This window comes from Camelina sativa, chromosome 20 (genome assembly GCF_030686135.1).
Source record: "Camelina sativa cultivar CO46 ecotype springtype chromosome 20, ASM3068613v1".
NCBI classification, from domain to species: Eukaryota; Viridiplantae; Streptophyta; class Magnoliopsida; order Brassicales; family Brassicaceae; genus Camelina; species Camelina sativa.
This window is the reverse complement of record NC_141899.1, coordinates 7,579,161-7,604,299: the sequence shown is the minus strand read 5'-3', so window position 1 is coordinate 7,604,299 and position 25,139 is coordinate 7,579,161. Positions and strand designations below refer to the sequence as shown.

Here is a 25,139-nt window from a genome sequence, read left to right as displayed (position 1 = left end):
ATAGGGAGAGTATGTGGAACTGATAAGTATATATTTACTAAAACGTTAGTGAGCCGCATATAAGAAGGTTTCTTTTATGAATGGGACGACGAAACCAAAAGGCCTTCTAATTCGGTTTATTTAATGAAAGTGAGGCCAGCGAGTATAGATACGTTTCAAAAGAACCAGAGTGGGGCTACGATAGCTTTGATGGTCGCGAATTCAAAATCAATCCAAGGATTCGTAGTTTTTCTCCCAACCAGCAACTTTATGACATATACTACAACAACAGGCTTAAGGCTTTCGAGAGTAAGGTATATTAGTTTCTTTGTTTAATCATTTGGTATATTACTATATCGATCTGTTTTAGTCAAACTCTTCTTTGCTTACTGGTCTCAATCACTGCAAAATCCATCTGCTTTTTGTGAAGTCATTTTCAATTTCATCCGTTTTTATTTTTTTACTTGCAACAATAGATTTTGTGTATGCCTTAATTTGATGTTGTTTACTTATATTTTTCAGAAAGAAAAAAATATATATAATATTTTGGTTTTGTAATATATAGGGTTTTCTTCCTGATCCTTCGGTCGGAATCTACGAGCTCAATATCGAGAGGAAGAAGGGTGAGAGGGATTTAATTGCAGATCTTGCTAATGTCTGTGTTAAGAAGTTCAACGACACCAAGGTAATTAGTTAAGTTGAATTAAGATGGATATGAATTTTTCATGTTTTGACAGAACAAGACTTTGGAATTGGTGAATGTTGTGAGAGTTAATGTAAGTGGACAAGCTAAATGGAAGCTGTACATCACGTTCATGGCTCGGGAGTATTGTGATGGGCCTCTTGTTGAGTACCAAGCCAAGGTGCTACATTTTGTAATGACACCGGAGGTATCTCCTCTCCCAATTCTCTGCAAACCAAGTCCTAAACTACGACTCTAGATCTCTATCTATATTTAAGGTATTATATATTATTTTTAGAAAAAATGTTTGTCAGCTACTTAAAGTATACGCCAACACATAGCCACACATACAAACAATATAAATGTCTTGTTAACTACGTCAACTATTGTCATCACCTAATGACATCTATAAACAAACATAGGTTATGTATACAACACCATAAACATTCAACTTCGGTAGTTGGTTGGCCAGAATCCGGCATTGACCAGTGTTGACTGATATTGACCAGTGTTAATTGGCGTTGACCAAAAATAAAATTTCTTTTTTCCTAAAAATAACTTTTTTTTGTTTCATGTATTTTTGATAAATAAAGAAAAAGATAAATGATTTGTATAATTTACAACAAAATATAACAACAAAATTTATACAACAAAAAAATACAAGACAATTCTATACCCAAAAAAAAATTATATGACAAACAAAATTTTTGGTTTATCTAGTAACTATTTTGTTAATACAGAAGATATACCAGAAATAATATAATAAAACTATACCACAAAAATTTTATGTATAGTAGATTTCTTCATAAAACTATAACAAATATATACTTTTTCCTTTCAAAAATCATTTTTTATTTTGTATTTTCAAAGGGAGGGGATTTAAATTTTTTTTTTCTTTTTACTTAGTTATAAGATTATGTCATTTGAAATATATCCAAGACATTGCCAACTATTTCTTTATTTTTAATAAGAAAAAGAAAGGAAGAAAATAATGAAAATTCTATTTATTTACATGAAAGACATATATCTAGTAGATAATAAAAAAACAAAAGTTGATATTGTAAAATCAAAGGTTGGTCTTGTAAAATCAAAGAAATAGTTGGTAATGCCTTGGATATATTTCAAATGACATAATCTTATAAGTAAAAAGAGAAAAAAAATATTAAAAATCTCCACCTTTGAAAATACAAAACAAAAAATGGTGGTTAAAAGGAAAAGGTATATATTTGTTATAGTTTTATGAAAAAAACTACTAGACATAAAATTTTGTTTTATAACTTTTTCTTGTTATATTTTGTTTTTGTAAATTATACAATTCATTTATCTTTTTTATTTATTTATTAAAAATACGTAAAAATATTATTATTTTTAGGAAAAAAGAAAAAATATAAATATTTTTTGAATATTTTTTTATGGTCAACACCGGTCAACACTGGTCAACGTCGGTTAACACTGGTCAATTTCGGTCAACACTGGTCAACATCGGATTCCGGCCAACCAACCATCGGAATTGAATGTTTATGATGTTGTACACATAACCTATATTTATTTATGGATGTCCTTATGTAATGACAATAGTTAACATAGTTAACAAAACATTTATATTGTTTGTATGTGTGGCTATGTGATGGTGTATACTTCAAGTAGCTGACAAATATTTTTCTTATTTTTATGTTAAATCTTCATTTTTATTGTGTCTAATTCGTCAGTGGGATTTGTATTGTTTCTGCCAAGTTATAACTGTTAATGTTTCTTTCTGACTAAATTGCAGTGTGATGTGTTGACGAAAAGCTAGCAGAGGCTATGATGCATTCAAGTGAGAGAGTTTTAAGCTATTTGTAAGATTGTGTTGGGTGGGAATATAAGTGTTATCTTATGCTATATTTATGGTTTTTGTAATTTAACTTTTTCTTATGTTAATAATCTCCTTCGTTTTCATTGTGTCTATTTCGTCAGTGGGATTTGTATTGTTTCTGCCAAGTTATAACTGTTAATGTTTCTGACTAAATTGCAATGTGATGTGTTGACGACAAGATAGCAGAGGCTAAGATGCATTCAAGTGAGGGAGTTTTAAGCTATTTATTATAAGAGTGTGTTGGGTGGGAATCTAAGTGTTATGACCTATTATATGTATCTATTATGACATTAGTTCATAATTATCTTGTGCTATATTTATGGTTTGTGTGTGTAATAGATTATGAAGTTTATATGCATTAATGATGCACAGCTTTCTCTCAAGTATTACTGTCAACCATTGCCTAGGCATGTCAATTAGGGCTAAAGCCCACGGGCTGGCCCGGTCCGGTCCTAGAAAACATCGGGTTCGGGCTTAAATATATATGACCAGAAAAAATTGGGTCTTTCGGGCTCAGCCCGTTCGGACTATAAGATTTTTCGGATTTAGTCCGACCGGGCTCGGACCAGTCTGAAAAGCCCTTTAATAAATATATTTGTATTTTTTTGTTAACATTTTTGTTTGATTGCAAATAAATGATTTATTGTAAATAAAGTTTCAAACTCTAATCCTAATTTTCATATTTACTTAATAACCTTACTTAATACTTTTAGAATATTTATCTATGATATTTTATATGAATTATATATTAGTTTATTTGGTTAAAGTATAGATATTTTATTTAATTTTAAAATTTTTCTATTAAATTAAGTTGGTTGTAATAAATATAGATGAGTTATTAAATTTTTGATTGATTTGTTTTATAGTGCACCTTTGAAAATGCTTTTTAAGGCTATAAGTTTGAATTTTTGATCTGTAAGATAAGTCCGGAAAAGCCCTAAAAGCTCTGTAGCCCTGTTAGAGCCGGGCTCGGGCTTTGAAATATAGGCTCGGAAGTATTTCGGGCCGGGCCAGGCCGGGCTGGACTCAGACATATGCGGGTTTTACGGGTTTCGGGCCAGGCCGGACCGGACCATCCCGATTGACACTCCTACCATTGCCTCTCTGATCTCTCTAAGATTTCAACAAACCGTTAATAAACATGATGTTCCCCTACGTCGGTGATATCTACAAGAGAGACGATAATTAGGATATACGGCTTTCTAAAACAAAAACTCATCGAATGTCAAAAGTGACTTCCGCCACACGAGTTAGATGTTTGCCTTGTCGCCTTTGACCTCTAGCTTACAAGTGTTAACCTTCACTCGGAATTCCAAATCTTAACAAGGTGTCAATGCATATATCATAAATGGTCAGACTGGGGATATAGTTAATCTTTGAAGACTACTTAAGTTAAATCCATGACTACAAGACAAAGAGTAACATAACCTAATATGTCCTTCACAATTAAGATGATTATATATGTTTAGGTTTAACGACAAAAAATATTTCTTAAAAAAAGCCAAATTACTTAATTAAACGATCAAGATACACTATTGGACATGTCTCAGCGATGAAGATCCTTCCATATCCGCCAACTCCCCAATTCTTCCCCCAAGTGTTTTGGACCAAGAAAAAAGTTTGCCATCTAGTGTGAACCCATAAGAAACAATGATGAGCACTTGCATGTTTTATATAATCCTAGGTGGCTCCATGCGGTATCTTCTGAAGAGAGTAAGATATTATTTCATTTCTTCTTATTCACTTAATTTCTGTTACAAGCATTGAGCATGTATATATAGCAAAGGTATTTAGGGTTTAGGTTTCCCCTTTGCAGCCAAGTATTGCAAACCTATTGGCTAGCTTAATTTGGTTGTTACTGCTCAATTGCTTTTGCTTTTTCAGCTTGTCTTGTTGTGTGTCTTGTTCCAATTGTAGCTTTGGTTCAGCCTTTGACTTGTCTTCTTGTGCAGGAAGCTTCTGGATCTTGGTTGTGTTGTTGGGCTGCGTACTGGGCTTAGGCCTGTAAACTTGCTTGACATTCTTGTTGGGCTTCTGAGTGTTTAGGCCCGTTTGATGGTGAGACAAAAGTTTACCTTTTGTCACGTTGACCGACACTTCCTCTTTCTTCTCATTTTCTCCAACAGATCTAATATGTACTTGCATCTGAGCTTTTGTTGGTGATCCATGGTGATCGGTGGGAATCCTGCTTATAGTCCCCCTCAAACTCGGAGTGGGTGGAAAAGACACGCCGAGTTTGGTCCTCAGATACTCGAAGGCACCAACCGGGAGAGATTTGATGAAAATATCCGCGAGTTGAAACGCACCGGGAATATGTGTGACGGTCAGAGTTCCAAGGGCGACGCGCTCACGGACATAGTGATAGTGAGTCTCGAAGTGTTTGCTGTGCTTGTGATAAGCTGGGTTGGCGGTCAAGTAGACGGCAGAGAGATTATCACAGAAGATCTCCGGTGCTCTGGGAAGCGGGATTCGAAGTTCCCGGAGAATTTTGCAGAGCCACGTGACTTCGGAGGCGGCTTCTGAAAGAGCTCTATACTCGGCTTCGGTGGAGCTTTTGGAAACGGAGTCCTGTTTTTGAACAGCCCAGGAGATGATGTTCTTGCCCAAGAAGGTACAGTAGCCACCGGTGGATCGACGAGTCAGATCGCAGCCGGCGTGATCACTATCGCTGTAAGCTCTAACCGTACAGTCTGTATGTTTATAAAATGAAATCCCCATGGTAGTGGTTCCCTTGATGTAGCGTAAGATCCGCTTGAGCAGGTGAAAATCAGAGTACATCGGAGCATGCATCCTCTGACACACAAAATTGACAGCGAACTGTAGATCAGGCCGGGTAAGAGTCAGGTACTGAAGTTTACCTGCCAGGCTGCGAAAATATGTCGGATCAGGAAACAGGGCATCATTAGCAATGCGACGATGAATGTCCTGAGGCAAGGGGGTTGGCATCGGGTTACACTTTTCCATCTGAGCTACCACCAGTAAGTCCTCTGCGTATTTCTGTTGAGATAGAAAAAGTCCCCCTGAATGATATTGAAACTGTATGCCAAGAAAGTAGTGTAGTTTTCCCAAGTCTTTCATTTTGAATTGTTTGTTTAATTCATTCAATAATCTTGTCAGGGTCGCGGAGCTATTCCCTGTGATGGCCATATCATCGACGTACAGCAGCAGAACTATCATGGCATCATCTTTGATGTAGACAAATAGAGACGGGTCTGACTGACTGCAGTAAAAGCCAAATTCAAGTAAGAACTTACTGAATTTGTCGAACCAGGCCCTTGGTGATTGCTTGAGACCGTAAAGGGACTTATGGAGAAGGCAAACATGATCCGGCTTTGTTGGATCCACAAACCTGGTAGGTTGCTTCATGTATACTGTCTCTATTAGATCACCATGTAAAAACGCGTTTTTAACATCCATTTGCTTTATTTCCCAATTCATGATCGTAGCCAGGTGAAGAACAGAGCGCACGGTGGGAGTTCTGACGACTAGACTGTAAGTCTCGAGATAGTCAATTCCCTCTTCTTGGTCAAAGCCTTTTGCGACTAACCTGGCTTTAAGTTTGTCTAAGGTTCCGTCTGCATTCAGCTTCGTTCGAAACACCCACTTACAGCCTAGAACATGCATGTCTGGTGTAGGTGGCGTGAGAGACCAGGTATTCGCTTCTTTACAATTGCTTATTTCTTCTCCCATTGCATTGTTCCATCCCTCATGCTTCAAAGCTTCTGTTACGGTTTTAGGCTCCGGATATGACACTTTGTGAGTCATGAGTGCATATCGCGGGTTTGGTTTTCGAATGCCTGCTTTTGACCGTGTGACCATTTGATGTGTAGGTCGACTTGATAAGGAGTCTGCGACATCACCAACATCCGGAGAAGCATTGGCTGCTGCATTTTTACCAGTGTCAGCAGTCAGATTATGAGACTCATCCTGCTGATCAATTATATCAGATGAGAGTAGTGGTGGAGAAGCAGGTGGTGGTGTATTGACCCTGCTTTCTTCTGGTGACATACTGACATTGTTTATGTCACTTACCTCAGGTACTATGCTTTCCTCATTCGCATCACTCTCACCATTTAACGCAGGTAGAGGACATGGTGTACTAACATTGCCTGTTTCTGTTGGTGTGCTAACATTGCTTGTTTCTGTTGGTGTGCTAACATTGCTTGTTTCTGTTGATGTGCTAACATTGATTGGTGTTGACACATGTGTACCACATGTTTCTTGCGAGAGATGAGACGGTGTGGATGGAGCTGTAGGGACCCTTGGAGATGAAGGAAGAGAGCTGTTGCCTATAGAAGCAGGATCAGAGCCTGTCGTACACCCAGTACTCTCTCCTTCAAGCAAAGGTACTACAGCTACACCACTTTGCTGAGATAAAGGTGGGTAGTCAGCTTCTGTAAAAATTGGCTGACTTGAGGGGACACTATTTGTTTCTGTTGTTGCAGATGCTTCCACAGACGGTGTATCCAGGCTACGAAGCCAAAGTTTCATCAATGGTGTTGGATTAGAAGGATGTTGATGCCGATGTGAGTCACCAAACGGATAGGACTCTTCATCAAACAACACATGTCTACTGATGTAAACTCTGCCCGTGGTAGGTACTAAGCATCGATAGCCCTTGTACTTCTCATTATATCCTAGGAATACACACTTGAGTGACCGCGGATCAAACTTTGTGGCAGCATAGTCTCTGAGAGTGGGAAAGCAGGCACAACCAAACACCCTGAGAGCTGAGTAATCTGGAGTCTTCCCCATTAAAGCTTCATACGGACTACACCCCTTGGTAAGTGTTGAGGTGGGTAGAAGATTTATCAGAAAATTGGCTGTATAAAAGGCTTCAACCCAATATTTTTGAGGCACCCGTCGTTGAAACATCATCGATAACTCCAATTCAACAATGTGTCTGTGTTTTCTTTCAGCCAGGCCATTCTGTTGGGGAGTATGAGGACATGAGACTAGTTGCTGGATGCCACATTTTTGTAAGTGATTCAGAAACACTGAACTCATAAATTCACCTCCACCATCGCATTGAAAGGTTCCTATCTTAGTTTGAAACTGATTTTTGACTCTTGCTTGAAATATAGTGAAGATGGAGAAGAAATCAGATTTCAACTTTAAAGGATATAGCCAGCAGAAGCGTGAATGATTATCAATGTAAATTACATAATAGCGAAAGCCTTGGAAAGATGTGACTGGAGCAGGTCCCCAAAGGTCACAATGGATCCTTTCTAATGGCCTAGATGCAACATAATTAGAAGAAGAGAAAGGTAATCTGCTACTCTTGCCAAGCTGACATGATTCGCACATCTTCTTGACACCTTTATTGACTAGAATAGCTTTTATTGCAGATAGTTGTTGAAGGACTTGATCATTTGGATGCCCCAGTCTTCTATGCCAGACGTCTTCACTTACAGAGCGTTGTCGAGAGGAGTAAAAGACTTTCTTAGGTGAGTCCTTCAGTAAGTACAAACCATTACTGTAGTTTCCTAGAATCAGCAGCCTCTTTGTTGCCTTTTCATTAACACGAACCGCATCATCATCAAATTGGAAAGAACAGGGATAATCATTTGTAGCCTTAGAGACTGATAATAATGATTTTGTAATATCAGGGCAAACCAAAACATCGTTGAGAGGGAGCTTACCAGACGTTGTCTGAAGACTGGTTGATCCGGTGTGAGTTATGGGAAGGAAGTTTCCATCACCAATCATAACTGACTCTGATCCATTGTATGACTGAGCTTTCTGCAGGTTATGTGGAGAGTTGGTAACGTGTACATTAGCTCCGGAGTCAGTCACCCACTCAATTCCTCCATGATCCGTGACGTCCGTGATTCTCAAAGCAGCTAAAGCTTGAGGTACGTCTTCATACTGATAGCTGCTGTCAAATCTGTACCAACATTTTATAGCTGGATGGCCTGGTTTGTTGCAGATCTGACATACTACCTTGACGTCCATACCGTTTGCGTGTGGAGGAATTTGTTGTGGAAAGCCTCGACCTTTGGTGGTGAAGAAATTGCCTCGTCCATGAGATCCACTGTTTCTTCCTCTTCCACGACCAGGTTGATTGGTGAAGAAGGCCATGTGAGGTGACACTTCTTGCACTGCACTGTAAGTAGACATTCGGTCTGCATAGCTTATGAGCCGAGAGGTGACATCATCGAAGGTGGGAGGTGGAACAAGATCTATCATTCCTTCAATGGAAACTTTGATAGGTTCTTACTCTCTACCTAGCCCTCTAAGGGCTGCAAAGATCTTCATTTTTTCAGGTACTGGACTACCAATGGATGCTAACTGCTCACAGACACTCCTTATGTCTCTTAGATATTCTGACATAGGTCTTTCTAACTTTTCTGAAGATTGCAACTTGCCTTGCAGTTCAAAAAGACGTGAAGAAGATACCTTGTTGAAGTGCCTTGCCAGAGCATTCCAGAGTTCTTGAGCCGTTGTGGTGCCAGTGACTTCAGCGAGGATATCTTCTGACAGAGAGCCGAGAAGCCACGCTCTGACAATCTGATCAGCCCTGAACCATTCGTTGTAGTCTGGATTCTGAACAGTTGTGATTTGACCTCCAATGTGTGGGACTTGGATAACAGCACCTGGAGGAGAGAACGACCCGTTCACAAACCCAAGGAGATTCTGACCAGATAAGAATGACTCGAACTGAGATTTCCATGAGATGTAGTTTTTCTGGTTAAGCTTTAGAGTAACACAGTTTGAGATGTTTAATGCAGGAAAAGGAAAAGAGTAGAGTTCCATGGATTGATTAACCTGGCTCTGATACCATGAAGAGAGTAAGATATTATTTCATTTCTTCTTATTCACTTAATTTCTGTTACAAGCATTGAGCATGTATATATAGCAAAGGTATTTAGGGTTTAGGTTTCCCCTTTGCAGCCAAGTATTGCAAACCTATTGGCTAGCTTAATTTGGTTGTTACTGCTCAATTGCTTTTGCTTTTTCAGCTTGTCTTGTTGTGTGTCTTGTTCCAATTGTAGCTTTGGTTCAGCCTTTGACTTGTCTTCTTGTGCAGGAAGCTTCTGGATCTTGGTTGTGTTGTTGGGCTGCGTACTGGGCTTAGGCATGTAAACTTGCTTGACATTCTTGTTGGGCTTCTGAGTGTTTAGGCCCGTTTGATGGTGAGACAAAAGTTTACCTTTTGTCACGTTGACCGACACTTCCTCTTTCTTCTCATTTTCTCCAACAGATCTAATCTGTACTTGCATCTGAGCTTTTGTTGGTGATCCATGGTGATCGGTGGGAATCCTGCTTATATCTTCAAAGTGTAGATTTCCTAGAACATTGTTACATAAACCATGTTTTCAATATTTAAATCATATATTGATTTACTATAAAGCATATAAAAATTGAACTATTTTACTTACATTATTAATATAAAAAAAACTATGGTTCTGTATGCACAGATATATACCAACCAGACCTTTTGTTACCAACAAATTTCTGATTTAGTTGCATTAGGCTTTGTAATAAAATCTCCTTTCACTCTAAACATGTTTGTCTGAAATTATAACACAAATATCAATATAATAATTATTCAGATTCTAAAGCATTAACTATACGTACGTTCGTTTTTGAAATAAGCGATACACACAAAAATAAATAATTAGGATTGTATTATATACAAAGAAAAAAGAGGTGGATATTATAAGCATTTACCTTGTTAGTTCTTCCGAAATCCTTTTCAAGTCCTATCTCACGAATGAACTTTATTGGTTTTTTTGAGGGAAGAAATTGTCAAACTCTTTTTTCTACCTCCCCTTCTAATCTCAGCTTTTTCGTTTACTGACTTGACTACACTAAGAAGACCTTCCATTGACAAAGTCTTTTGTTCAGCAGCATTTTGAATATCCATGTTGTACCCGAATTTCAAGATCTTACGGAGAACTCTCGCCCAACAATCATCTGCAGACAAACATAGCATTATTATTAATATATCAACTGTATAGCTAGAGTTTTAGTTTAATAAAAAGTTGGTTTAAAAGCCAGATTGGTTTTTTGTTTAACATATATATATGTTTTATTTTCATATTAATCCAGAAATTATGCAAATACTGTACGTATAATACTCGGAAGAAATTAAATATGCTTTTTGATTGATTTATTTATATACCAAGAAACAGCCAATTCCAAATTTCCAAACACTACTCAGTTTTAAAAATTGCAACTCTTTCAATCAACAAAATGAAAAACATAATCGGACCACAATTTCTAAGAGTATCTATATATATTAAACACGGAATTGCATTAATTATTACGCTATATAGAAATTGTTGGTACATAAACTACTGTATATATGTATACATAAATTATATAGTCTACTACGAGTAATATTGTACCTTCTGATTGCTCTTCAATCATTCCAAGCAAATGTAAGTGTGTCGGAGGTCCAATCGTGGACAAGATGACTCCCATCCCCAAATTCCTGTAAAAAAGTGTTGATTTATTGTATTTATGAGCTCTTGTATAACAACATTGCCAATAAAATAAAGGAAATAAAAACAACAACAAAAAAAAGTTGAGAACTTGACACAAACGCTCGGACTCTTTGAGGTTCATCAAAACTTTCTAAGTTTAGGACCGAAGAGAGAGTGAGGGACCTGAGGAAGAAAAGCTTTTTCAGGGAAGAGGGTGACAGTGATGTAAATGACCAAAAGTCGAATTTATCTCCTTAGCTTTTCGGTTAATTATTTGGTAAAGGTATTTTTTTATAGAAGAATTGGAAATTTAAATGATGTTTTTATTCCAAATAATATTATACATGTCAAAAATGAAAATGTAGAGATTCTACTATTATTCACTAAAAATTGTTTCTTAACATTTCAAAAAAATATATATTAATCATTGTATATTCTTAATATATAATTTTTGAACTTAATTTTGTTGTAACAAAAAAAATAGAGATGGGCAAAACATTAACCGAAAACAAATGAAACCAACATTGATCAAATCGAAATAAAATAAATTTTGTAATATTAATTGAAATGGTACATGCATGAATTTTTACTTTGATAAGTCGAATCAAACTAAAAGAATGAAGTGGACTGCAAATACATCAAATCTGAAACCAAACCAAATTTCAATAACCTTAACATACAAATTCTGTACAGGACCGGACCATACTTGATTTTTGTGCAACTATAAAACCGAACCAAAAAACTCATTAATTATAGCCTGAATCCGTATAGTATTAGTGACGGGTCTTTCATTATAACCAAAATGCTATAGATAATCATCTCAATAACCCCAAGTTTTCAATATACTAACATGATACCAATCAAAATTGTATTTCTAATCAAATAAATATTTTAAACCTGGACCGATCGAGTGGAATTACGAATCAAATTGAAAATGAATGTTAGTAGTTTTACTTATAGAGTGCAGTGATTTCTTTCTTTAAGAAATTACAATTTTGAAAAAAAAAATCGAATCCAGTATATAAATCTGGATTGATCACTGTGTATGTTAAAATCTAAGTATTTATACAACTAGATTTTAACCCGCGGTACACTGCGGGATTATGTATTTTTGTATATTTTATATAACTTACTAAAAAAACATTATGTTGGATCAAATATATGTTTTAAACTCTTTTACAATAATATTGAGATATTTGTAATTTTATTTTCTTTATCTATTTAAAAATTCTTATTTTCATTTGAAATTTAATTAATCAAAATTCTTTTATTTTGGAATTTAATCAATCAAAATTAGTTGTTGTGAAAGTAAACATATGTTAATATGTATAATACTTTGTAGTTAGTATAAAATGAATTAAATTTTATTCACCAATTTGAAATTAGTTAGTTTTGTCTATGAGTATGATGGAACGGGTTAGTGTTGGTTTTTAACTCCTTTCGTATAAAATTAAGTTTTAAAATATTTTGTTTGTGTTTTTAGAGCAACCCATAAAAATATATAAGTGTACTAATATTACCTAATTCCCATCACATACTTATGATTATTTTTAGTCTAGGTTCAGACCCGTGGATAAAAAAAATAGTTATTAAAAAAATAGTTAGTTTTGTATCTGAGTATGATGTAGCGGGTTAGTATTGGTTTTTAACTCCTTTCATATAAAATTAAGTTTTAAAATATTTTGTTTGTGTTTTTAAACCAACCCGCAAAAATATATAAGTGTACTAATATTAACCTAATTCCCATCACATTCTTATGGTTATTTTTAGTTTAGGTTTGGACCCGTGAATAAATAAAATTTTCCTTAAATTATTGTTGCTTTTTAGTATTGTGCATATGTTAAATTGCTAAAATCTGTATTTACACAGATTTAGTTTTATTATCACAAATTTAGTAATATTATTGATATTAGTCATATGACTAAATTTGATATATTCACTATTTAAATTGTGCAACAGGATATATATATGATAATTTGTTAAAAATGCCCCTTTTGATAAACCCCTTTTCAAAAATACCATCTTTTTTGACCATTTTTACTTATGCCCTCTTTTAATTTTTAATGACCATTTTACCCTTAGATAAAATTATTTTATTCAATAAAAAGAAAAACAAAATTTTCCCGCCAAAAACTTTCCGACATATTTTCCCGCCAAAAATTTTTCAAAAAAATTTTCCCGCCAAAAATTTTTTTGTCAAAAAACTTTTTATAAAAAAATTCGAAAAAAAAAAATTTCCCGCCAAAATTTTTCCCGCCAAAAAAAATTTACAAGGTTTTTAAAAGGTTTTATAAGGTTTCTACCTTATAAAAGCCTTATAAACACCTTGTAAAGGCTTTTATAAGATTTTTTAAAGAGTTTTAAAAGGTTTTTTAAACAACTTGTAAACGTTTTTACAAGATTTTTAAAAGGTTTTTAAAAGGTTTTAAAAGGTTTTTAAAAGGTTTTCAAATGGTTTTTAAAAGGATTTTTAAAAGGTATTTAAACACCTTCTAAACCCTTTTACAATGTTTTTAAAAACCTTGTAAAAGTTTTTATAAAATTTTTAAAAGGTTTTTAAACACCTTTTAAATGCTTTTAAAAAGTTTTTAAAAGCGTTTACAAGGTGTTTAAAAACTTTTTAAAGCATTTACAAGCTTTTTAAAAGCATTTACAAGGTTTTTAAAAGCGTTTACAATGTGTTTAAAAACCTTTTAAAAACCTTGTAAACGCTTTTAAAAGTTTTTTAAAAGTATTTACAAGATTTTTAAAAGGTATAAATTTCAATATTTTTGGCGGGAAAATTTTTCGATTTTGGCGGGAAAATTATTTTTTTTGGCGGGAAAAAATAATTTTTTCGGGAAAAATTTTCGATTTTGGCGGGAAAAAAAATTTTGGCGGGAAATTTTTTTGGCGGGAAAATTTTTTCGATTTTGATGACTGTACATTCTTACTGTCACTCAAAAAGGGTAATTTGGTCATTTTGTATATAAAAAGGGGTAGTTTTAAAAATGGTCAACATGAAGGGGTATTTTTAAAAAGAGATATGGAAAAAGGGGCATTTTTGAGAATGCCCCTATATATATTTGTATTTGACATCATAACTCTATAAATGACACATCTTTTTTAGTCAAAAAACATATACTCCCTCCGTTTCAAAATATAAGATGTTTTGAGTGAAAGCACGCAGATTAAGAAATAACCACTTTAAAAAACTTCAACCACTCATAAACAAGACTGCATAAAAAAAATAATAAGAAAATATAAAAGTAATCTAAAAGTTACTTAAAAAGTTGAAAACATCTTATATTATGAAACAAAGAAAAACCTCTAAAACATCCTATATTATGAAACAGAGGGAGTATCATTTTGTGGAAGTTAAAACAAAATATATATATATAGTATAATAAAATCATACATTATTAGTTTTTTTATATTTTTTTCTACCCATTTTGACATCAATTGATCTATCCATTTTAACATAGAAAACATTAAACAATTTATGTATAATGGAAAACATGTATAATGCCAAACCAATTATGGAAAATCGAAATTAAATAAGGTAAGATACTATAGTTTTTTTTTTCATTAAAACATTTTAAAACTTGTAATTAAAAAGGAAAATAGAAATTGATATTGTTCAGATATTTAGGGAAATATATATTTTCATACTCGATTTTCCTAATTTGATTTTTTAAAAAATTTTTTTTGTATTAAATGTTTTAATTACAGTGGCATTTTATGTAAATAAGTCTGAACTCCAAACATTCTTCTGAAAAATGCTGTGAAAATAATAATATAGATTAAGCAGGTGTAGTGTAATTTATATAGGGTGATCCGGTTTTTATATAAGATGAACAGTTTATGTTGGAAACGGCAAACCCTCTGTTCATAACTTCATATCATCAGACTGTGATATGTTTAACCCATCAAATTTATAAGATGAATAATAGTTCAAATATCAAAAAGGAAAATTGGCAAGAGTAACTAATAAAAAAACCAAAATTTAATAACTGACTGCTCTAAGGGCATGTTTATAGGGGGATCAGGTGAGGGTGTTCTTAGAGGAGAAATATTGTAAAAATATTGTAAGATCATGTCTTAAGAACTTTTGGTAAAGAGTTAGTTATTGGGAGAACAGGTATAAGATCTTAATATTTAATAATATAATATTCAAATTCCAAATTTAAAAATGTTTAATAAATACAAAGATTAATGTTTAATAAATAATTTAAGAATGTTTAAAACTATTTAATAATATAATGTTTATTAATATTCTTATTAAACAAATTACAATTATAAAAATTTATAAAATAACATTTTAATTGCAAACTTATAAAACTAAAAGCTCTGTAGTTTAGATTAAACCGGTGAGGTTTTTGTTAGAAAAAAAAACAAAGAAGAGTTTCATTATATAAACTCAGATATTATCTTCTACACTTGCAAACTGAGACATCAAAGATTAAAGGCAAATCCAGACTAAGAAAAAGAGTTATGGACTCACATAGACTTTAAGAAGCCAACAAAGATTCAACTTTTGCAATCTGTTCTTCCTCTGTGGCTTTAGTCGGACTCTTGTTTGCCTCCTCGAACAAATCATGGTCCCATTTCTTCTCATTCCTTGTCCAGCTTCCGTTAAACCCACTTCGCTCATTGCTGCGGAATCTGTTGTCTCTATCAGCAGCAACAACTCTGTCTGCTTCCCGCACCTCTCACACCATCTCTGTTCCACACTCTGTCTCGTCCCATTGCTGGTCTCTCATGTCTTTCTGAATGCATATTGCTCCTCCAGTTTCTCTCGTTCTGTCGGCGATGGTTTAGATTCTGTAAACTCCTAGAAACTCACAAGAGAAAAAACATCTACACACATAACAAGCAATACCAGGACCAGTATTATGAGGAGTATACACATATTGTATACATTAGACCAAAAACTCCTAAAACCTCACAAGAGCAAAAACATCTACACACACAGAACAAGCAATACCAGGACCAGTAACAAAAATCAGATGGAAAATAATCAAAAGCTTTAGGAACCTGATGATATGATCTAGGACGAGACTGACGTGGTTTATGCTCTGTGACAGTACCATCACCGACATCCAAATCCTTGTTACTCAAAAATCGTTCAGCTTCAGGTTTGCCATCTCTTCTTGATCTCTTGGGGCTAAAGACAAAACATAAATGATTAGTAGCGTACCCTCTGTGATAAGAGCTCTATAGTAAGAGTGAAAAGCTGGCTAGAGAACCACTTCAAAAACTAGTACCAAGATTAACTATTGTGCATTTCATCACTCATGTTTAAGCTCTACACAACTATTGACCATCATCTTCTGCAAATAATCTCTACTTTACGAGAATGAACTGTGGCCAAATTAAGTAGATTAGATGAAGATACAAAGCAAAATCACTCCAACGATAAAACTACAACAGTGACAAAGCATAAATCTCACAATAATCAGCTTGCATTCCGATTTCTATACAAAAAAAATATACACGAGCTTCCTCGTTGTTCGCGATGAAGGTAAAGAGTAGGATTCCCCAGAAGAATTTGAGTGTAAAGATGAAAGAGTAAGCGAAGCAGGCAGACCTGGGTTCGCGATCGATCCTAGAACGCTGGCGTTTAGGGTCTGAATCTTTGCTCTCCCGCCTCGACATGGTTCCTCTTCTCTTCTCTTCTCTTCTCCCTCGAGAGATTTTTAGGGCTTTTACTATAAAACTCTTCTCCCCTTCCCGGACAGAGGAAAAGACGATGAGAAAAAAAAATCTCTCGTGAAATCGCCTGTTCGATTTTTCAGAGAGAAGAAGAAAAGTAAAAAATAAACGTCGAATGAAATGAAAAAAAAATTAAACATTTCTTTCGTTTACGAGCTGACACGTGGCAGAAGAACACATGAAAGAACAGATCTTAATTAAGATCATTTCAGCTGATCTTGTGGGCACTATTCACTAAATTTTAATTTTTAAAAGCCAAGATCAGGTGAGGTGATCCCTCAATAAACATGGCCTAACCATATACTTAATATATTTGTATATACAATATACAAATATATATCATATTAACCCTACTATACCCATATCAACTACCACCATACCCATCCCTACCACCACCAACCACACCCCCTCTACTTCCTAAGGGCATCTTTATAGGGGGAACTATTTTGGGTGTTCTTAGAGTAAATATATTATGAAAATAATGTAAGATCAGTAGTTAAGATCTTTTGTTAAAAAGTTAGTTATACATATTACAATTATAAAAACTTATAAAATAACATTTAAATTGCAAACTTATAAAACTTTTACTAAAATTCAGAATACAATACCAAAATTTTATGAAACAAAAAAAATTAAAAAAAGAAAAAAAAACATATTACTTAATTAAAGCACACAAATATTTTATTTAATTAATATATAGTTTAATGTCCAAATTTATTCTATATATTCTCAATCAAATCCTCTTTTAATTTGTGAAAAATTGTTTACAAAAAATAATATCCATTCACAGCTTGCCACATCAGCTTAGAACTGAGCCAAGAACAGTTCTACATTAAGAACTGATCTTGGTGTTCTTATGCCACTATTCATTATTTTTCTAATTTTTTTGGGCTAAGAACACCCTTGGTGTTATGCCTATAAGGGCATCCTTAATGGGAGAACTTTTTTTTGTGTTCTTAGATTAAATATATAGTGAAAATAATCTAAGATCAGTTGTTAAGATCATAGGTAAAAAAAATGGGGGAACTAATTATGGTGTTCTTAGAATAAAGATATAATATTTATAAACATTTTACAAATTATAAAAACTTTTAAAATAACATTTAAATTGCAAACTTATAAACTTTTACTATAATTCATATACAATACTAAATTTTTATGAAACAAAAAACATTGTAAATAAAATGTTAAAGAAAAAACAAACATACAACTCTTGTTGTTGTTGTTGTTGAGCCTTGAGGAGGAGCAGCTGAATTCATAGTCATGTCCGTTTGTACTGCTTGCTGCTGCGTTGGAACGGCTTGACTGCTACCAAGGAACTGGCTTGCAAGAAGCCCGGCTAATGTGGAGCTCTGCATACCCGTACAAAGCGAGATAGTCCGGCTAACTTCTTCCTCTTGCCTGGTTAAAAGATCCAACAACATAACTCAATAAATTTTCAAAGTTCTATGGATTAAGGAAAATATTGAAGAGATGCAAGAAAATAATATGGATTAAGGATTTACCGTAAGCCTGGGATCTTAGAGAACCAATATCCCAATACAAATGCTACTGCATGGAATGTAACAATTGGAATAATCAATCCAAGACCTTCAGCTGATAGAATCTGACTGTGATTTATTGAAAGTGGGCTTCCAATGCACAATGAAGTGCATACCATAGCAACAAACGACATCACAGGTTGAATAACAGTGACCAGAGGCTTTGCATAAGTATTTAACACAAGGCCAAGAGTGACTGGAACAAGCACCACCTACAAGATAGTAAACCTTTCGTTGGACCTCAAAAGAGAAGAATGATAGGGTTCTTCAACATCATATTCCAAACCTCGTTACTTGTAGTATGGACTTGGACATGGCAACTGCATCAACAGGAACTACCGATCCAATCAGAAGACCACTTAGCAAAGGGGTAAAGAGTACAGATGCGATAGTTGTCGCACTAGTGAGAAGAATGCTCATGGCTACATCTGCTTTGCTCAAAGAACTCGCGTAGCTAGATAACTGAGCCCCTGCCACACAACATGTGAGTACAAAACCAGCATAGAAGGTCCTCGGCATCCCAAATGCATTAGCTACTAAAACCCCAAGGAGCGGTTTCAGAACATACTGAGCAACAAACCCAACAGATAGCGGCACAGGTCTGCATAAAACACAATGTTCTCAAGATCTGCTAAAACTAATCCCCAAATAATCTCGTTTCCAGATACAGAAGCATAATCCTACTTAACCAAATTATCATCCAATCCAAATTTCAAACCCTAATTCCCAAATCCTTTCGTTTCACCAAATTGAAACCAAATCACCGACCTTCACCAACGGATCCGTCGCCCAAACCACCTCCACCTGCAACACACACATATACAAAGTACACTCCAATCAAACTCTACTTCCCCAAATTTTACAACAAATTCTACTTTTTTGTCAATTCGGATCCGGGAGATTGAACCGTAGATCTCGAATGGTGATTTCAGCTGGAGAGGTTGTTGGAGAGAAAGAGGAACGGTGAAATGAAAAATGAAAAATTTTCTTTCTTTCCAAAAAATCTCAACCAATGAGGTACTGCCACGTTCAATTAGAACTAGCTTTAAATCAGTTCTAATTGTAGAACAAAAAAAATGTTCTTAGACTACTGTTTAATTTATTTATGATTTAACTGGGCTAAGAACACACAATAGTTCTGCCGTTAATGATGGCCTAAAGATGGCCTAACAACCACCTCCTACCACCATCACACCATTTTCAGCCGCCGAACTCCAGCCAGAAAATCGCCAAAAATTGTCGGAATACCGCCAGAGTTCTGCCAGACCACCGCTGGGAACCGCCGGGCCACTGCCGTACCACCAGTAACCGTTGTACCAAAATGCCAAAGTACCATCTGACCACCGCTAGACCACCGTCCACCACCACCACCATTCACCCCTATCCTTAAACCATAAAACCCAAAATTGTAATTTACCCTATCCTTGATTTTAATTTTCTAATTTTTTCAAATAGACTAATTATATTATTTGTTAGGTTTTTTTTTTTTCTGGTTATTCAGCAAATTTCACCCTATAAAAAATTAGTCTTGTGACTAAAAAAAAAAATGCAATCCAAACCATCACTGTTCTTTTTGTTTTTGTGTGCGGTCAACTTCCATCACACTGTTCAAGCTAGAACCATATCAAATTAAAGCAATTGGTTTGTTGATTGAGATACTTGATAGTTGATACGCACCGTATAGTCGTGAAAGTTGTTTGGGGTTTTAACTGGGTTTGATCCATACAATGCCTGGCCCATATTTTCTTTCGAAAGAAATTGCTACTGAGTGGGGCATATCTGTAAATTATACAGCCAACGAGTATATCATTCATTCATTAATTTTGGTATACGTGTGTGTGTATCATCGTCTCTCTCTCTCTAGTTGGTGGAATTCCCAAATCGTGTTCAGGGATATTTTCTAGGGTTTGTTCGTTTCTGCGGCGACGATGATAACTACCATGATAAGCTGCGATGTGATGGACAAACGAGCTTCAGCGTCGGTTGAGGACAAGCTTAACTTGTTGCCGATGAAAAAGCAGAAGCTCGACGAGGGATACTTTGAAACCGAAACCGAAACCGAGACCGAGAGCGAGAGCGAAGGCGAAGTAGAAGACGGGATGGATTACAGAGGGTTAGAAGACGTGGAAGAATCGGAACCGGAGTGGGATGTGGACAGCTTTGATGGTCGGGAATACGAATCAGATGCAGAGATTCGTGACAGCTTTGCTAACGAGAATGATTACATGGAATACCGCGAAGAAAGGATCCAGGCTCTGGAGGATAGGGTACGTAATTTCAATGCCATCGTTTCTTCCTAAACAAACTAGTAGCTATATCTCTGTCTGCCTTCAATTTCCTTAAAAAAGTCTTCTTTTTTTTGGTAGGGGTTTTTACCAGATCCATTCAATTTCATTTGCGCTATTCAGAATCTGGATGGACCAGCTTATGGAAACATGACTAATAGGGAGTACTTGGCGGGTCTTGCTTCCATGTGCGTTAAGAAACTCAACGAGGTTAAGGTCAGTTGTACTCCGATTAGAATCAAGCTTTGTTTTTTTTTTTCGTTTCTTCAGAAAGTAAATATAAGATTGGATCATTTTCTTTTTCTTTTCTTGTTTACTTAAAGGGAAAGACTGTGGAATTTGATAGTATTGTGAGAGCCACTACAAATGCTGGAGGAGCTAGTTGGAAGCTGTATATAACGTTTATGGCTCGGGAGTATCCGAGTGGGCCTCTCGTGGAGTATCAGGCTAAGGCCATGAATTTCGTTGGACAATCTCGAGATCCTGTTCCCATTCTCTGCAGACCAGCCCCTACAAAACCCGTTATCTAAGACTTACATAGGTAAGTATATATATGTTAAGTCATTTTGCTCAGTGGGAACAACTTAGTTGTTGTTTTAATCTGCTGAAGAGCGAATGTAGTTTTGGAAGGTTCTCTTGTTTTGAAATTTCTAATATTTTCAAGCTTAATTGCAGATGGTTATGTTGATGTTTTGGCTACCAGAAGAGCGAGGCTTCCAGCTATAGTTAAAGCTACGAGTTGGATCTGGGTGGACTTTGTTTTATCTCATTGTTTGCTGTGTAATATGACCTAAACCTGTAACTTAATAAGTTGTGCGATATAATTATGAAGTTTAATGGTTAATGAATTATGTTTCTTTATATATATAGTTTAAGAGTGGAGAGTTATACTGTCAGATAATACAGTCATTGGTCACTATAATAGAGGTTGTTGATTAGCAACATTGGTGTGATAGACGGCATTTTCAATTCCATTTGGATCATCAAGAGTTTGTTACTGAAACCATTTTCAACATAGCATCACTGCAAATATGTTCCAAAAAGACACTACTTGATTTAAGAAAGGGAAATATGACCAGACATGGTCTATTGTCTTTAAGTTTCAAAGTTTTCTAAACAATTAAGCTAGAGCCTCTTCCTTCTTCTTTTTGTCGTTAATCACTTCAGCTAGGTAGAACATATCACAAGTGTCTGTAATTATAATCCTGCCGTAGCCACCATCTCCCCAACCAGTCCCCCATGTGTTTTGCACAAGAAAAAACAACTCATCCTCTTTAGTCATCCCGTACCCAACAATTGTAAGTGCATGTTTGTGTGCTCCAACTTGTGGCTTAGGTACCCTGTAGATTCCCTGAAAATGTTTGACAAAAATTGACGTTTCAACTAGTTGCTAAATACATAATATTGTATAATTCGAATCTAAGTAATTCCTTAACTTACCTTCTTAAGTCCCCTAAGACCCTCATCTACATCAACTGTTAAACCTACAAGACCTATGTTCACCTTCTTGGCTATATCTTCGGCAGTTGAATTTTGTACACCAACAAACCTACCTTTAATGGCATAGGCCTTACCTGCTCCACCCTACAAAACAAATATTTTTGATTTTGGAATTGAATGAAATATATACGATAACATAATAATTATGCATTTACACTTTAAAACTAATATTGGTATATAGAACTTACCAAAAAAACATATCTATATCCAGAATCCAAGTATATGTCTAAATATTTACCTTCTTTCTTCCATCAATTTTTTCGATTCCTTTCAGACATATATGGTCCATTGCCTTCCTCAAAGAGCCCACAGCCATATCATCGGTATCCAACTTCTTTTGAGCCATACGCTCACCTGGTTTCTGTTTCACCTTTTCAGCAAAACTATCTATATCCAGAAATTTGTGTTGAGCAATGGGACGGTTCTTGTTGTAGGTAAACTCTAGTATTTTTCCTAAAACTAGAGCCCAACAGATAGCTGCATTTCAAAACAAGATTTAATTTTATCAGTCCTAAGTCCTAACCAAATAAAATATACTCGATTCACTATCTCTAGAATTAGAGTTCAAATCAACAACCAAAACACTCAAACTATAACTTGGAATTGACATATTTAACTATGCACAAAATTTTAAATTTAATAGTGATACCTTGTACTTGTTTGACAATTTTACTAAGTAAAGCTCTGTGTGAGTGACTCCAATCTTTGATAAGGTAACTGCCGTCACCAAAATCCTAATAAAAAAATGAAGGTGAATGTAAGTTAAAGAAAATAAACAAGAACTATGAAGTACAAAAAAAATGAAAAAAATTTACCCGTGGTGGATGTTCATTAACTTGTGGTTGTGGACAATCTTGTTGGGCTTTCCGGCGAGCTTCTGCTTCAGCTTTGCGTTCATTTGGAACGTTCTTGCCCTTACCTTTTCCGCCACCTGCACCGATACCACCAATCCTTCCCGCACCAACACCATCACCATCATCTTTCTTTTCCATTATAATATTCTCCTTGAAACAATAAAAAAAACAAAGTCATTTATAGAAGTTTTATATACTACCATCAGTACAATTACATGAACAAGTAAGAAAGGTTTCCTATCTATGGAATCATCTTAACATTTTATAACTCTTTTTATATCAATATCTATATCTTATAGTAATCACACAATTAGAATACTAATCACCATAATTATTCTGTCACACTACTTTGATTTATGATGCTTACAATGTCATTCTCAAATATCTAATGCGTTTTCCAAAATATGCAGATGACATATATAACAAGCCTAAGCATGTAACTATTTATTTATTCAGAGCATATAATATAACAGGTAAGAAGAGTTTTGAAAGACCTTTCTTAATTGGCAGTTGGCACTCCTCGCAAGTTATGCAGAAATTTGTAATTCGTGAAGGTTACTTTCCCTTATCTTCTATCCATGTTTCGAAAATCCTGAAAAAAGTCAAATATGTTAAGTAAGCTTAACCAAAAAAAAGTAATGAGTATATTACGGATGAATGAAAACTAATTAATTATATCAAATTCGATGAGCATATCGTGTATATGATTAGTCATTGCAATAACACACACACACTACTCACACACATATAGTTTTTTATTTATTTGATGAAGTAAACAAAAATCAAAACGACTAACTACATTAAGAAAACCTAAGCTTTTCTTCTTTAATTTGACCATTCATAGAAAGCCAAAAAGGCATTGAAATAGCAGTCGATTAGATATTTGCTACATTAAAAGTAACTCACTCATCTCTTTCCATCAAAACAGATCTAAGAACATCAGGAATGTCATCATCACCGTATATATTAATAACAGACCCATCAAAAAAAACAAATCAGAATCTGAAAAATAATGAAAAGACACTACAGTCTATAGTAGCGATCGAGTGCAAAGTAGTTCAGTCACCTCCTATACCAACCCTATATATTTCGAGAACAAATCTATAGTTCTTTGGTTCATGACAAAGCTTATTAAATACACATTAATGTTACAGAAAGAACTATGGAAAGCAGATAAACTTTTTCTTAGTTTGTTTTTAGTTTTTATAATCAAACCCTACAAATCATGGGAGCACAAAAATCCAAAAAGTAGGAACTTTTCAAACAAAACCCCAAATCTTGTAAGCTATAGTGTATATAGTTCATGTATTCAAACGCCCTAAAACCCACCAATGTGTAAAAACAACAGAATCCCCAAAATCATGTGACCTTAAGAAGAAGAAAAAATAATGAAACACCCAATAATAATGTATATAAAAAAAATCAGGGAGCTTTAAAATCCAAAAAGTATGAACTTTCCAAACAGAGCCCCAAATCTTGTAAGCTAGTGTATGCGTGTATTTAAACGCCCTAAAACCCATGGAACCCCAAAATGTACATAAACAATTAGAAATCCTAAATCTTGTACCTTTAAGAAGACAAAAAAAAAAAAGATGGAACAACAAAAAATGTATATAAGAAAAAATCATGCAAAAAGTAGGGATTTTTCAAACTAAACCCCAAATCTTGTAAGCTAGCTTATGTATTCAAACCCTAAAAACCCCATAGAATCCCAAAACCCGAGAATGTACATAAAACAGAAACGCCAAATCTTGATACTTTAAGAAGAAGAATAAAAAGATGGAACAGCTTAAAAAAAAAGAAAAAAAAAAAACCAGATACCTAAGAGAATATTGAAGAATGAAGATGTTTTAATTTGGGAGAAATGAAGGTGACTGACCCATAAAGGAGAAAGGGAGAGTGAGGGGGAGGGCACACTAAAGACAAAAAATGAAAGTATCATTGCTTTTTAATATAACGGATCTCTTCATATAAATTTGCATATTATTCAATATATATGTTCAATTTAGTTTTATCTCTTTTTATACATGAACCTATAGCAAATATATTTTCTAACATGTAGTCCATAAAATAAAGTAAAATCCAAAACTGTCTTTTATTTAAAATAGTAACTAACAGATATATAGTTATATTATTAAATACTTTTGTATGTTAGTTACTATTTTAAATAAAAGACAATTTTCTTTTTTTCATTTGAAACTTTTGTATGTTTTATCCAAAATTAAAACCAAACTGTACATAAGTTCTTTTAACATAAAGGGAATCGTACGTATAAACTTGGATTTAGTCTAAAACAGTATACTTGCTGAAATGTCCG

At 34.6% G+C, this 25,139-nt stretch overlaps 3 protein-coding genes, 1 long non-coding RNA gene and 1 other non-coding gene across 5 annotated transcripts; 2 read left to right on the top strand and 3 right to left on the bottom strand.

Annotated features, from left to right (window-relative positions):
• Nucleotides 1-4: 4 nt before the first annotated feature.
• On the top strand, nucleotides 5-1,105 carry LOC147918567 (uncharacterized). Its single transcript, XR_015593499.1, has 2 exons — nucleotides 5-293; nucleotides 545-1,105. It is a non-coding gene; the product is annotated as an uncharacterized LOC147918567 (long non-coding RNA).
• A 14,198-nt stretch (nucleotides 1,106-15,303) lies between these two features.
• LOC104770000 (uncharacterized) lies at nucleotides 15,304-16,749 on the bottom strand. Its single transcript, XR_015592239.1, has 3 exons — nucleotides 16,518-16,749; nucleotides 15,823-16,094; nucleotides 15,304-15,768 (listed from the first exon to the last, which is right to left on the bottom strand). It is a non-coding gene; the product is annotated as an uncharacterized LOC104770000 (transcript).
• A 911-nt stretch (nucleotides 16,750-17,660) lies between these two features.
• LOC104772305 (putative sodium/metabolite cotransporter BASS3, chloroplastic) lies at nucleotides 17,661-19,557 on the bottom strand. The gene is made up of 6 exons (XM_087503586.1): nucleotides 19,432-19,557; nucleotides 18,952-18,987; nucleotides 18,752-18,863; nucleotides 18,478-18,653; nucleotides 18,148-18,395; nucleotides 17,661-18,043 (listed from the first exon to the last, which is right to left on the bottom strand). The coding sequence occupies exons 1-6, from the start codon at nucleotides 19,555-19,557 to the stop codon at nucleotides 17,830-17,832; spliced, it is 912 nt and encodes a 303-aa protein (XP_087359712.1). The 3' UTR covers nucleotides 17,661-17,829.
• A 310-nt stretch (nucleotides 19,558-19,867) lies between these two features.
• On the top strand, nucleotides 19,868-21,329 carry LOC104770001 (uncharacterized). The gene is made up of 4 exons (XM_010494344.2): nucleotides 19,868-20,450; nucleotides 20,550-20,684; nucleotides 20,792-21,009; nucleotides 21,144-21,329. Exons 1-3 carry the CDS (start codon nucleotides 20,112-20,114, stop codon nucleotides 20,996-20,998), a joined length of 681 nt encoding a protein of 226 aa, XP_010492646.2. The 5' UTR covers nucleotides 19,868-20,111; the 3' UTR covers nucleotides 20,999-21,009; nucleotides 21,144-21,329.
• A 74-nt stretch (nucleotides 21,330-21,403) lies between these two features.
• On the bottom strand, nucleotides 21,404-23,662 carry LOC104769995 (uncharacterized). The gene is made up of 6 exons (XM_019242222.2): nucleotides 23,317-23,662; nucleotides 22,784-22,972; nucleotides 22,618-22,702; nucleotides 22,207-22,445; nucleotides 21,909-22,052; nucleotides 21,404-21,819 (listed from the first exon to the last, which is right to left on the bottom strand). The coding sequence occupies exons 2-6, from the start codon at nucleotides 22,958-22,960 to the stop codon at nucleotides 21,589-21,591; spliced, it is 876 nt and encodes a 291-aa protein (XP_019097767.2). The 5' UTR covers nucleotides 22,961-22,972; nucleotides 23,317-23,662; the 3' UTR covers nucleotides 21,404-21,588.
• Between the last annotated feature and the right edge of the window lie 1,477 nt (nucleotides 23,663-25,139).